Below are 13,271 nucleotides of genomic sequence, written 5' to 3' on the forward strand. Positions count from 1 at the left end.
TTAAAGCACGCACACACACGCACGCACACATACAGACACACGCACGCACGCACAGATACACAGACACACACAGACACACACACACACCACACACACACACACACACACAGACACAGACACACACACGTGTTGGTCGACGAAGGAATATAATTCGAGACTGTACAATATCGATCTGGCCGCAAGAACCCCCCCCCCCCCCCCCCCGCCCACCCCCCACCGTGTGTGTGTGTGTGTGCGCGTCCGTGTGCGTGTGCGGGTGTGTGTGTGTGTGTGTGTGAAACTGAGAAAAAGATGAAGAAAAACAAGGAAGCTCTCAGACTGTTATGCATGTGTGTGTGTGTGTGTGTGTGTGTGTGTGTGTGTGTGTGTGTGTGTGTGTGTGTGTGTCCGTGAGTGCGTGCGTGTGTGTGTGTGTGTGTGTGTGTTTGTGTAAGAAAATGATGAAGGAAGCTCTCAGACTGAGCAGCACGTTAAGAGGATTAAAACAGCAGCCTTTGTTGTCTCTCTAAAGTGCCACAGTCTGCAAGTTCAGCCAGAGTTTTCAAGAAGATTATTTTTCTTTGGTTTTGTGCAGTTGTTGGATGCGATTACATGCATCTGCCTGCATGGTGTTTACTACTGTGCTTCATCGATAATTTCATTACTAGTAATACACTATTATATATTATATCATATTATATATATATATATGTACTACTAGTAATATAAGGAACAGCTCTCTCATAAAACATTCAATGTGACATACTGACTTCAGCGACCTCAAAATACTCACTTACTCAGTGATGAAGACTTAGCGAGACACTTTCGTCGACGTGGGCATGAGAGCTTATTTTGATAAACTCCGTCCGTATACAAGTTTCCCCAGGTCATTGTCTGATTATTATGTGTGTGTAACAGATTAATTGCAGTGTGACACACTTCAGTCTTCATAGTCAGTGTATCAGTCTGCCGATTTAGCCCCGTTTGAGGTTCGTCTTCCCACTGACCTGAATTGAATTCTTAAGTTTTCACTCTTCTTTCTGTAGCTGACTGCATGACAAGCTTCAGCCTTCATAATGAGTGTAGGAAGTGTACAGCAATCTCCCGATTTAGCTCCGTATGAGGTTCGTCGTCCCGCCGTACTGAATAAACGATGTTAAATAAATATCTTTGTCGATTGTGTTTTGGTTGTAAAAGAGTGAATAGTCTTGGTTTTATTGAGGCAAATGTGTCCATGTGACGATGTAAGCCAGTCGGAGAGTGTGGAACAGAGGCAAATGTGTCCATGTGACGATATCAGCCAGTGGGAGAGTGTGGAACAGAGGCAAATGTGTCCATGTGACGATATAAGCCAGTCGGAGAGTGTGGAACAGAGGCAAATGTGTCCATGTGACGATATCAGCCAGTCGGAGAGTGTGGAACAGAGGCAAATGTGTCCATGTGACGATATCAGCCAGTGGGAGAGTGTGGAACAGAGGCAAATGTGTCCATGTGACGATATAAGCCAGTCGGAGAGTGTGGAACAGAGGCAAATGTGTCCATGTGACGATATCAGCCAGTCGGAGAGTGTGGAACAGAGGCAAATGTGTCCATGTGACGATATCAGCCAGTCGGAGAGTGTGGAACAGAGGCAAATGTGTCCATGTGACGATATCAGCCAGTGGGAGAGTGTGGAACAGAGGCAAATGTGTCCATGTGACGATATAAGCCAGTCGGAGAGTGTGGAACAGAGGCAAATGTGTCCATGTGACGATATCAGCCAGTCGGAGAGTGTGGAACAGAGGCAAATGTGTCCATGTGACGATATCAGCCAGTGGGAGAGTGTGGAACAGAGGCAAATGTGTCCATGTGACGATATAAGCCAGTCGGAGAGTGTGGAACAGAGGCAAATGTGTCCATGTGACGATATAAGCCAGTCGGAGAGTGTGGAACAGAAGCACATGTGGAGACACACCTTTCACTGAAGACTGGCCTACAATGTCACGTGGGAAATTTTGCCTCAATAAAAACAAGGGCATTCACTCTTTCACAACCCATGCAAACCCGACGGAGGAAGTTAGTTCCGACAATCGTCTCAGTATTGAATCTGACAGTTTGTACTCTTCTTTCATGACACAGTCAGTTTCTACCGTTTGTTTGTGACTGACACATCTGCGGTTTCGTGTCACGAACTGAAACCTCTGATGAACAATCCTTCTCATTGCGGTCAATGCGCATGCGCCAATCTTGGACTTCAAAAATGCGACCATTTGACCATGGGTTAGGGTTAGGGTTAGGATTAGGGTTAGGATTAGGGTTAGGATTAGGGTTAGGATTAGGATTAGGGTAAGGGTTAGGGTTAGGGTTAGGTTGTTCACGACCTGATTATTCTCCCCATGTTAGCGCAAACGCATTGACCGCATGCAGAGTTATCAGTTCGTGACACCGGCAATACCGCTCAGCGTGATGGATTAAGGCTGACAAACTTTGAAACAAAAAATTGCAGTTGCCACATTGCAAGCACAGACATATATATAGTACGCCGTACGTGCCTTGAAGCAATTTTTGAATCTGTGATACATTTTAACCGTCCAGGCTTCAGCAGTGAATGATCGACTGAGTTTCAAGTGATTCGAAGAGAGAAAATAAGAGAGGTGATCAAATGTGACTCTTACAGCAACACGGACACATTCTTTGCCTGCATTGCAAACGAAAGAAAAGCATCACGTGTTGTACGTTTTCAAGAATTTTATTGTCGCACGTAGTGACCAGTGCACCACAAAGGGGAGTAATTTGAGTAATATTCAAAGAACGACACCAACTCATCATGAACTTCCAAGGTTACGAGGATTTTCGGTTCTTCTGCTACCAAACGTTACCCAGAGCAAGGGTAAGTTAATTCCAGTTTCATCGTTGTTTGTACGTGGCGTGCTTGTCGTTGTTGTCGTTGTTGTGGTTGTTGTTGGTGTTGTTATTGTTGTTTTTGTTGTTGTTGCATACATGATGCATACATGTATGTCGTAATTTTTTTACCACCGTTCATTTACCTTTTATTTGTAGCCTGATCATTGTCATAATTATTTCATGTTCCAAGGCAGCCACCACCCCCCCCCCCCCCCCTCTCTCTCCCACACCCCTTCCCACCCCCGCCATTGTGTACGCGTTCTCTTTCAGACTAAACGATCATAAGATGCGAGAAAGGCTGTGCTGGTCCTATCGCTCTTGTGTGACGCTGCTCCAGTCTGGAACCGCTGCGCCTAGAATTACTTGTTTTGGCGCACATGTTGCTTCAAAGTAAATCTACTCCACAGGCACACGAATCAAGATACATTACATTACATTACAACCCTGGCTGTGTATTGGATGGCTGTTGTGGATACGCATGTCGGACGCAGAAGATTAAGATGGCGAGGATGTATTAAAGTAAATTATATACACCGAGTACACAGTTTCAACAATACTTTTTAGTTTTTACGGGGGAGAGGGGGTGGGGGGGGGGGGGGGGGGGTTGGTTGGTTTGCATGTGTTCTGCGCGAAATTAGAATCCGGTTTCATTCACTAGAATGGACCGGGTCCAGGTTGGAATTCTAACCCTGTGCAAGTACAGGGGTGCCATTCTAGAATGAAACCCTTGTTGCTGGTCCATTCTAGAATCGGCCGTGCGCAAGGTTGGAATTTGGGTCCAAGTTGGAATAGTCATTTCAGTTAGACTATCACACAGCCAAAGCCACAAATGTGGATTTTCTGTTTGTTTTTGTTTTTTGTGTGTTTGGTTGGTTTTTTTTTCGGTTTTTTTACACTTTACTCAAAGACATCGTGAATTGGGATTGTGATGTTCTGAAAGTGATTACGATTTTGAGAGACACTCAGCACTGATCGCTACGAACGGAAATTTCCGGACTGACAGTGTTTTGCCGATCTCGCTTGTAACTTTTAATCTTATTCATATACATGAAGTTGGTCTTCTGAATTGTGAAGATATAATGTCAACTTTTTTTTAAACCTGTGACAACAGCTCTATAACTCACTCTGTCCTTCTGTTGGTCTGTCTGTCGGTTAGTCGGTCTGACCGTCTGTCTGTCTGTCTGTCAAAAAAATTGTCAAAAAACCGGACATTTCCGAGAGGGAGACAGCGCTGACATTGCAAGCGGCCGCAACCGGCTCTCATCACAAAAACAACTGCCCTGCAAACAATACCGCCCTGGTAGTCCCCCTTGCTATGGTCTGCCTTTGTTTATTGCGTACTCAGGAGTGTCAACTTTCTTGACATGACATGACATCGCAAGATCGCCAAAGGATTTTTTTCAGGGGTAGGCAAATCAGCCCCATTTTATCAAAGGGAAGGTGCAGGTGGAGATAATTCAAGGGAAGACAACTCTGTCTTACCTACAAACATTACGGCCCCCTTTATTCAAGGGTTTCATTCTAGAATGGCACCCCTGTACTTGCGCAGGGTTAGAATTCCAACCTGGACCCGGTCCATTCTAGAATGAAACCGGATTCTAAGTTCGCGCAGAACACATGCATAAAATATAATTGCAGCTGGCTTTTTTTAAAGTGGTCCATCTGAAGTTACCTCAGAAGATCTAAGAAAAATACATAGGTCTTGTGGGAGAGGACATCTTTTGCTGGAGTATGTTGTAACATTGACGTTTTATCGAAGATGGACACCGGTTAATGACTACCAGACACAGAACCACAAAGGTCCTGGAAAAGCGATGACATCGAGTCGTACGTGACAACGAAAAGACTTAGTATTCTGTGATGAAATTCACGACTCCAAAAAGGGTTAATAATAGTGATTTCAGTACCCGTGGAACCACCACGCGCACCCTGGCTTTAGACAGCGAAGTCTGTGTTTTTGATTCTTGTTTCAATCCACGACGGAAAACTGAACCTAGACGGTTGTCTGACGTCACTGACTTAAATCAGTCCAAAACGCTGACCGGTCAAGCAAAGCTACAATCAGCCGCGAATGTTTACTCTGGACATAGATACGCTTGTCGATTTAAAAACTGTTGGCTTTGTTTCTAGTGTGTAGATTCACGTTCACGGCTTGAGTTGAAAGCATAAATTGCAATCATTATGTGGCATAAAGTTGACCTTTTTCACGTGAATAAAATGTCAGCAGGGCACAGAGTGCCTTTGTTTTGAATATTCCTTCATCCTTTGTGTTCTAAATCGTACACATCTGTCCCTGCGGAGAAGCAAAGCAGATATGAGATGAGATTGCGAGAAGTCAGAATCATAAGTTAAACTGTATTCTTTCTCGTATAAACCGTCCAGCGCATTCACCACATAAATTATCTTCTATGGACTTTACATGTGATATAAGCTCATCTTTTCACTTGTAGACACGCAGGCACGCACTGCATGTCTCTTTCTCTCCCTCTCTTTTTCTCTCTCTCTCTCTCTCTCTCTCTCTCTCTCTCTCTCTCTCTCTCTCTCTCTCTCTCTCTCTCTCTCTCTCTCTCTCTCTCTCTCTCTCTCTCTCTCTCTCTCTCTCAAACAAAACAAATGCAGAGTCGTAATATTTCGGAGGGACTAATGTCACTGATTGACATTCGTATTCTGCACAGGGAGGAGCCAGGCGGTACATTTTTCGTGTGTCCAAGTCAGGATGTAAAATAAGCCCGGGTAGGACACATCTTTGAGGGTTTACACGGGAAGGAGAGTACCTTTAAGGCACAGATCATGACTGACTGGAAAAGCCCTTCAAATAACTGTTATTGTCTCTCGAGATTTACGGAGCAGGAATGGTGCCAAGAAAACTTTTTGTCGCTTACGTTTTTTTTTCCATTTTACCCGGGTATTCGTATGTACAATTATGCCTACAGCTAGATGAGGGTAATGACGTTAACTGATATGAACACACACACGCCGAGGCACGCAGGCGCGCACACAGGCAAAATAATACGCTTCCGCGCGTACACACGCACTCACACATACACACACACACACACACACACACACACACACACACACACACACACACACACCGTCGGCACAGGGACGACTGACGAAAACACTGCACACACACACATACACACGCACACACACACACACACACACACACACACACACACACACACACACACACACACACACACACACACACACACACACACACACACAATTTCAGGAGAAAGGCGGCCGGACTTCGAGAAAAAGAAGTTGTGAAGAATGTAGCTAGAATGCTGAAACAGCATAATCAGCGGAGAAACACTGGATTTAAGCTTAGACACAGACAGACTGCCACAGAGCCACAGGCCCCGACACAGACAGACTGCCACAGAGCCACAGGCCCCGACACAGACAGACTGCCACAGACTCGGAGCCACAGGCCCCGACACAGACAGACTGCCACAGAGCCACAGGCCCCGCCGACACAGACAGACTGCCACAGAGCCACAGGCCCCGACACAGACAGACTGCCACAGAGCCACAGGCCCCGACACAGACAGACTGCCACAGAGCCACAGGCCCCGACACAGACAGACTGCCACAGAGCCACAGGCCCCGACACAGACATACTGCCACAGAGCCACAGGCCCCGACACAGACAGACTGCCACATGCACAGAGCCACAGGCTCCGACACAGACAGACTGCCACAGAGCCACAGGCCCCGACACAGACAGACTGCCACAGAGCCACAGAGCCACAAGCCCCGACACAGACAGACTGCCACAGAGCCACAGGCCCCGACACAGACAAATGACAGAGTCAATCGAGAACGCGTAGAATCTGTCTTCCTGTCTGTCTATAGGCTTAACTTTACTGACAACCTTTGTGTGTCCTTTTGTGTGTGCATTCGCTGATGGCTATTAAGCATAATAAGCGCGTGTCTCTGTTCGAACTGACATCATTTGTTTCTTAGATATTCTCGTTACTGGGACACAGGAAGCAGAACTCAAGCGATCTCAAAAGGCAATCTAAAAACATGCAGGGAAACTACAAGATGGGATGATAACTGCACGTCATCAGGTTTATCCATGCGCACCAGCTGCATCCGCAATTAGTCTGTTCAGCTGACAACGCTCATTAACTGTCGAGGCATCGTGTCGTGTCGGCACTGAACCTCGGCGTAATGATCACTTTATGGTTCATAGGGCTAGTTTTCTTGGAGGACTAGTTTTTTTTTGGTTTTTTTTAGGGTTGCACCGTTTAGCTTCCCTTGAAAAATAGCTTCCCATACAAGCGATCATGCCGGTGTAACACGACATTTTTACTCCACGAAAAATTTACTCCGGAGTAAATATTTCGTACGAAATTCTTACTCCGAGTACACTTTTTGTTCGAGAAAAGAACTCCCCAAGGCACGAAAAAATTACTCCCTCCACGAAATTTTTACTCCCCATTTTTTTTACTTCCAGTAAAAATCTCGTACGCAAAAATGGGATGCGTGGTGAAGGGATAATGCCAATAAGTGATCTCGCGCACACGAATGTCGCGCTACCCTCCTTCCACCCCTTCCACCCCTTCCACCACCAAGACTAACAGGGGACAAGGGAGTAAAAATGTCGTACACCTGGCATGGGAAGTTAAATTGCTCGTATTGGGGTGAAGTAATTTATTCGTTATTTATTCGTCAGGGGAGTAACATTTTTGTACGAAATGTTTACTCGGAACTCACCTGTCTTGGGGAGTAATTTTCTCGTATAATGGGGGAGTGCTTTTTTCGTAAAGGGAGTAACTTTTTCGTACGAAATGTTTACTTCGGAGTAAAAATCTCGTGGGAGTAATTTTCTCGTGTTACACCGGCAACCACCACAGACAGTTGTGTGCAAGCTTTTCCATGTGATAAAGAGCGGCCTTCGAATCCACTTGAACACATACCAACATTCAACAGCCCGGCTGCTTCCTGTGCAGAGTGGGGATATCTGTCTGAATTAACAGCTTGGCACTAGTGTCATTTACAACAATCATTTATGAAAACAATCCCCAGTCTGCTCAGAAAACAACAAGTCAGTGTAGATGTTTGGTATGAGCCTATACGTGAAGGGAATTATTACCGCACTTTATTGAGTCATCAGTGTTTGAAAAGTGTGCGCTTTTCTAAAGACTTCGTGAAAAGTTGTGCGTTCAGCAACCAAAACCTTAATTCTTCTTCTCTTATCGTTCGCTGTTAGATCGTCAGTCCGGACTGCAGGGCGAAACGTGCTGTCCTCTCCAAGTCTTCTAAAACCTTACATTCAGAGCTGTTTTATGAATGGAATATTCATCCAATCACATACTTTGCGTGATAGAGACTTAGACTAGCTTATACCTAGAGCACCTTGTGGTTTTGGTGGCTCTGCGTGTAAAAATAACGGAAATAGATCAGTTCAAATTGATTTAGTTGGAAAACACACGACCACGGCACGCACAAATGCTCGTTACGGCTCGCACATTGTTTTGTTTAAAAAAAAATGATAGCAGTCATAATTTTTGGTTCGAGCTTGAAAACCGAATACCATAGTTTCTTGTAAATCAAATTGTCAATCAGAATATGTGTGCATACAATTGTTAACAGTTTGGCTAGACTTCAGAATGAATCAAGTTAGTCTCAGGATACATGTAGTTAGTCCCCTGAAGTAAAATTACAATAGCTGACAGTAAAGCTGTCGGCTGCGCGTGCTTCGAGTAGGACCAAAATAGCAATCTCAATCACGGTCGTCCTTTTCAGAAACCAGCGCACTCACCTGCGGGTACAGAACTTTCAAACAATGCATTCCAAACATTCCAGAAGCATTTTAACTTTACTTCAGAGGGAGCATAAAGTGTACATTTTACGTGAGTGACTAAACAAGAGAGAGAGAAAGAGAGAGAGAGAGAGAGAGAGAGAGAGAGAGAGAGAGAGAGAGAGAGAGAGAGAGAGAGAGAGAGACTTACAGACGGACTGATAGAGACAGAGAGAGAAAGACAGGCAGAGAGACAGACAGAGAGACGGAAAGAGAGAGAGAGAGAGAGAGAGACACACACACACACACACACACAGCCTCGGAAAGATTTATAATTTGATATCTTCCTTTCACTGGAAAGCCTTGAGATTCAATGGAAACAGACAGAGGCTTTTACTGTTTCGATTATAAGACCGCTGTTTGTGTACCTTTCCGTCTGTCTATCTATCTGTCCGTCTTTCTGTCTGGCTGTTTATTCTATTCCACTGTTACTGGCTCAGGTTTTAGGTAACTTCCTCTGTCTGTATACCTGCAGAATGTGTTACTGCACTCACACAAAAAAACGAAAAAAAACCAAAAACGGAGGTGCCCGCTAAACACCGTAGCACAGCATCAGGTCATTTTTAATCAGGTGTGTTAGCTCCCCTACCTGGGGGCTTCATTAACTGTCGGTCCCGGAAAGAACTCCAGGGGAGATCATTTTTACCAGCTTTCCTTTGATCTCCCTTTGCCGATCACCTCATCTCGCCCTGGAGTTACGTTTAGTGCTGTTTGCCGGATTTCCGTTTGTGTACCCACAGAAAGGAAGTTTGTACAGAAGGCCCACGATAATTTGTTGGTGGATTTTGCGATGAACGTTTCACAATATTTATGATGGTAGGCGTTGCAGTCGTTTTGCTGTTGATGATATCTATATCATCAACGAGATAATACTGAAATATCGACGTTTTCGTCATCGTCAACGTCGTCGTCATCGTTGTCCTCGTCCTCTTCGTCGTCTTTGTCACTCTCGTCATATTTGTGCTACTGTGAGTTAACGTCATCGACAATTTATCGAATACCTGTCAACACAATACAATCGTCAACATCCTCAGCAGTTCGTTTATTAACTGCCGTTTGGATCTTGTTGGGCAACTGAGTTCGCAACTTCTCTCTCTTTCTTCGTGTTCAAACTCGATCTGTCTCTTTCGTCTCCACCCCCCCTCTCTCTCTCTCTCTCTCTCTCTCTCTCTCTCTCTCTCTCTCTCTCTCTCTCTCTCTCTCTCACTCTCTCTCTCTCTCTCTCTCTCTCTCTCTCTCTCTCTCTCTCTCTCTCTCTCTCTCTCTCTCAGTCACTCACGTAAAATTTACACTTTATGCTCCCTCTGAAGTAATGTTAAAATGCTGCCAAACAACCCCCCTCCCCCTTCCACCCCTCCCCAATATAATGTTTTCATTGCGGTTCGAACAGGAGAAGAAACTCGCATACTCATGTGACACGTCAAACTGCGAGCTGTACTTCAATTGTTCAAACACACTGACGACATTTTCAAGAAAATGCTATCACCAAAAGCCTAGGTCACATTTTTAGCGAATTCCAGCAAATGATATCAGACAAGTTTACCAGGAGGTGGGTGTGGAGCAATTCCTTGGACTGGGGAAGAGGGAGAGGTGATGGTGGTGGGGAGGGTTGGGGGGAGGCGAGCGGGGATTTGAGATAAACTTGACGTGAAATGTACGTACTGAGGGACACCACGTTTAATCACGGCGGACATGTTTCAGTTTACAGCAATCGTTATCGGGCTGAATTTCACGCAAACACACTCATTGGCATACACACACATACACACACACACACACACACACACACACACACACACGTGACGCACGCACGCACGCACGCACACACACACAGACACACACACACACACAGACACACACATACACCCACACACATACACACACGCACACACACACACTCACCAAACACACACACACACACAGGTGATAAAAGCTTGGCAGCCGTTAAGCTTAATTGGATGTTACTATTCTGGAGTTGTGCTTTTTGCTGTGTAATCAGCCGTCTCAAGTGATACAACCAGCAGACTAAATTGACTTTTTACCTTATCGGGTTTGTAAGTTAGTTGGTGTTGGGTTGTCAGGTCTGTCTGGAAGCTCGCTGTTTCATTCCTCCTCTTCTCCTGTTTCTGCCAGTCTCCATTTCTATGCCTGTATCTTTTTCTTCTCTTGTTCTATTTTTCCTCTTCTTCTTCAACGTCGTACTCATCGTCGTAATCATCATCGTGAAAGTAATCACCATCGTCTTCGTAATCGTCATCGTCGTCGCCTTCCATCACCTCTTCATCTTCGTTATTATCGTCTTTATTTTACTGATTCGTTGTTGTCTTGATTGATCGACTGGTTGTTTAATTGAAAGACTGGTTGGTTGATTGATCGACTGATTGGTTGATTGAATGACTGGTTGGTTGATTGATCGACTGGTTGTTTAATTGAATGACTGATTGGTTGACTGGTTGTTTCATTGAATGACTGATTGGTTGTCTGGTTGTTTAATTGAATGACTGATTGGTTGACTGGTTGTTTAATTGAATGACTGATTGGTTGATTGAATGACTGATTGGTTGATTGGTTGACGAAGAAGCAGCGCCAGTTGTCATCATCTTCAGCAGCAGCTGCATTATCGTACCGTTTCAGAACGTATAACGGGTGTCTGTCTAGCACTACTTTCCCAGAGGTATACTGCCAAAGATTCTGGTGCTTTTTCAAGCCTCTTACAGACAAAAGAAAATAAAAACATGAAAAAAAACATGAAAAAAAACCCGACACCTCGAACAAATCAAGTTTATGCTTGATTTCCATCTTCCCTGATCTTACGGTTGAAATTGCTTCGAATGCGTTGCCCATATTTTAACTGTTGTTAGTTTACATTGCGTTCAAAGAGATGATCAAAAGAACGGGTTTCAACACAGAGGTAATCTCATTTTCCAGAAGACTGTGACACACCATTTGTTTCACATTACATCTCTCAAAAGCTTGACGAGGCCCCGTTTTCACGCCTAACTAAGCTCACCTTTATGTTTTCTTAGCTTTTCCCAGTTCCTTCAGCGCACTTCTAAAGTTCTATGTTGCTCATGCCTTCCTTTCTGTTCTCACTTTGGTTGTTATTTCACCCGCAAATGAGTTGTCGTGCAGTGTGTGTGTGTGTGTGTGTGTGTGTGTGTGTGTGTGTGTGTGCGTGTGTATGTGTGTATGTGGATGTGTGTTATGGAAAACAAGGAAGCTCTCAGACTAAGCGCACGTTAAGAGGATTAGAATAACAGCCTTTGTTCTCTCTCTCTAAAGTAAAGCAAATGAGTTGTTGTGCAGTGTGTGTATGTGTGTGTGTGTTTGTGTGTGTGTGTGTGTGCGTGCGTGTGCCAGTGTGTGTGCGTGCGTGCGTTCGTGCGTGCGAGTGCTTGCGTGCGTGCGTGCGTGTGTGCGTGTATGCATGCGTGCCCGTGCGTGTATGCATGCGTGCCCGTGCGTGTGTGTGCCTGCGAGGGTGCTTGAATCTTACAGCCTGCAGTTCTTTCCTTGTCAGGTTGTTTTTTCCTGCACTTGTAGCCCCGTAGGTAAATGATGCAAAAGCACTGGCCCCAGACCGTGTGGTATCATCAACATACGTACAATTTGTTTTCTCAGCGCAGATGAAAATACAGAGAAAGCTGTGTTTTATAGCGTACCAGTAACGCTTGTGATCTCTTTTTTTCTTTCCGCGAATAGGAATGGGGAGAGACAAATTGGAATCAACATTAATAAACGTTTATTTGATTGAGTCCATTTTTGAAATTGACTAAGCTGACTTGAATAAAACCATCCGTTTCAAAAGCATCTCCCGAATTATCACTCGAAACATGAAATAAGACCATCCTTACGTGTGATTAAGGGGGGGGGGGGGAGGGGTCATTTATCGGCAGCATTCTGCACTTTATTCACTTCAGACGAGCTGAATTTATAGAGAGGGAGAGGAGAGAGAGAGAGAGAGAGAGAGAGAGAGAGAGAGAGAGAGAGAGGCCGGAGAGAGAGAGAGAGAAAGAGAGAGAGAGAGGCGGCGCTTGTTTCTTTCGCAAAACACTCGCAAACACACACACACACACACACACACACACGTTGCAACGATGCTCACACACACACACACACACACACACACGTACACAACGATGTCCAACTGAAAAACGAAACGCTCAAGAACTAAGCTCACAACAATACCGGAACAGCAGAGGACCAAAGGTCTTCTATACTGATTTGAAGCAGTAGAAGATCTTTGACATGACTAACAAAACACTTGGTCTGCAGAGGTTGCATGGTGCACACCGTACAGGCCCCTGCCACCTCTTTCTGCCCAACCTCTCTATAAGGCACTTCCATAAACAGCTTGAAGAAAAAGAAGAAGAAAGGAAGCTTGAAACGCTAGGGAATACACACCACTACCTTAGAGACCTACAGTTTTGTAAGGGTTGATGTAGAGCCAAGCGGATAACCTTTGCAAATTGCTTGCGAATCACTGTCAGTCAGTCGGATTGTCAATCTGTCTATCTGTCTGTCTGTCTGTCTCTCTGTCTCTCTGTCTCTGTCTCTCTCTGTCTCTGTCTCTGTCTCTCTCTGTCTCTCT

General features: G+C 45.0%; 2 protein-coding genes across 2 annotated transcripts in view; both read left to right on the top strand.

The window, feature by feature from the left end:
- Positions 1 to 1,205: 1,205 nt before the first annotated feature.
- LOC138970131 (uncharacterized) lies at positions 1,206 to 1,943 on the top strand. The gene has a single exon (XM_070342613.1). It carries the CDS (start codon positions 1,206 to 1,208, stop codon positions 1,941 to 1,943), a length of 738 nt encoding a protein of 245 aa, XP_070198714.1.
- A 565-nt stretch (positions 1,944 to 2,508) lies between these two features.
- The window catches only part of LOC138970786 (liprin-beta-1-like), a 166,212-nt gene continuing 155,449 nt past the window's right edge, over positions 2,509 to 13,271 (top strand). Inside the window, 1 exon segment of the mRNA XM_070343320.1 lies at positions 2,509 to 2,848. Coding sequence (XP_070199421.1) covers positions 2,786 to 2,848 — 63 coding nt within the window. The 5' untranslated portion in view covers positions 2,509 to 2,785.

This window comes from Littorina saxatilis, linkage group LG7 (assembly GCF_037325665.1).
Source record: "Littorina saxatilis isolate snail1 linkage group LG7, US_GU_Lsax_2.0, whole genome shotgun sequence".
Classification (NCBI taxonomy): Eukaryota; Metazoa; Mollusca; class Gastropoda; order Littorinimorpha; family Littorinidae; genus Littorina; species Littorina saxatilis.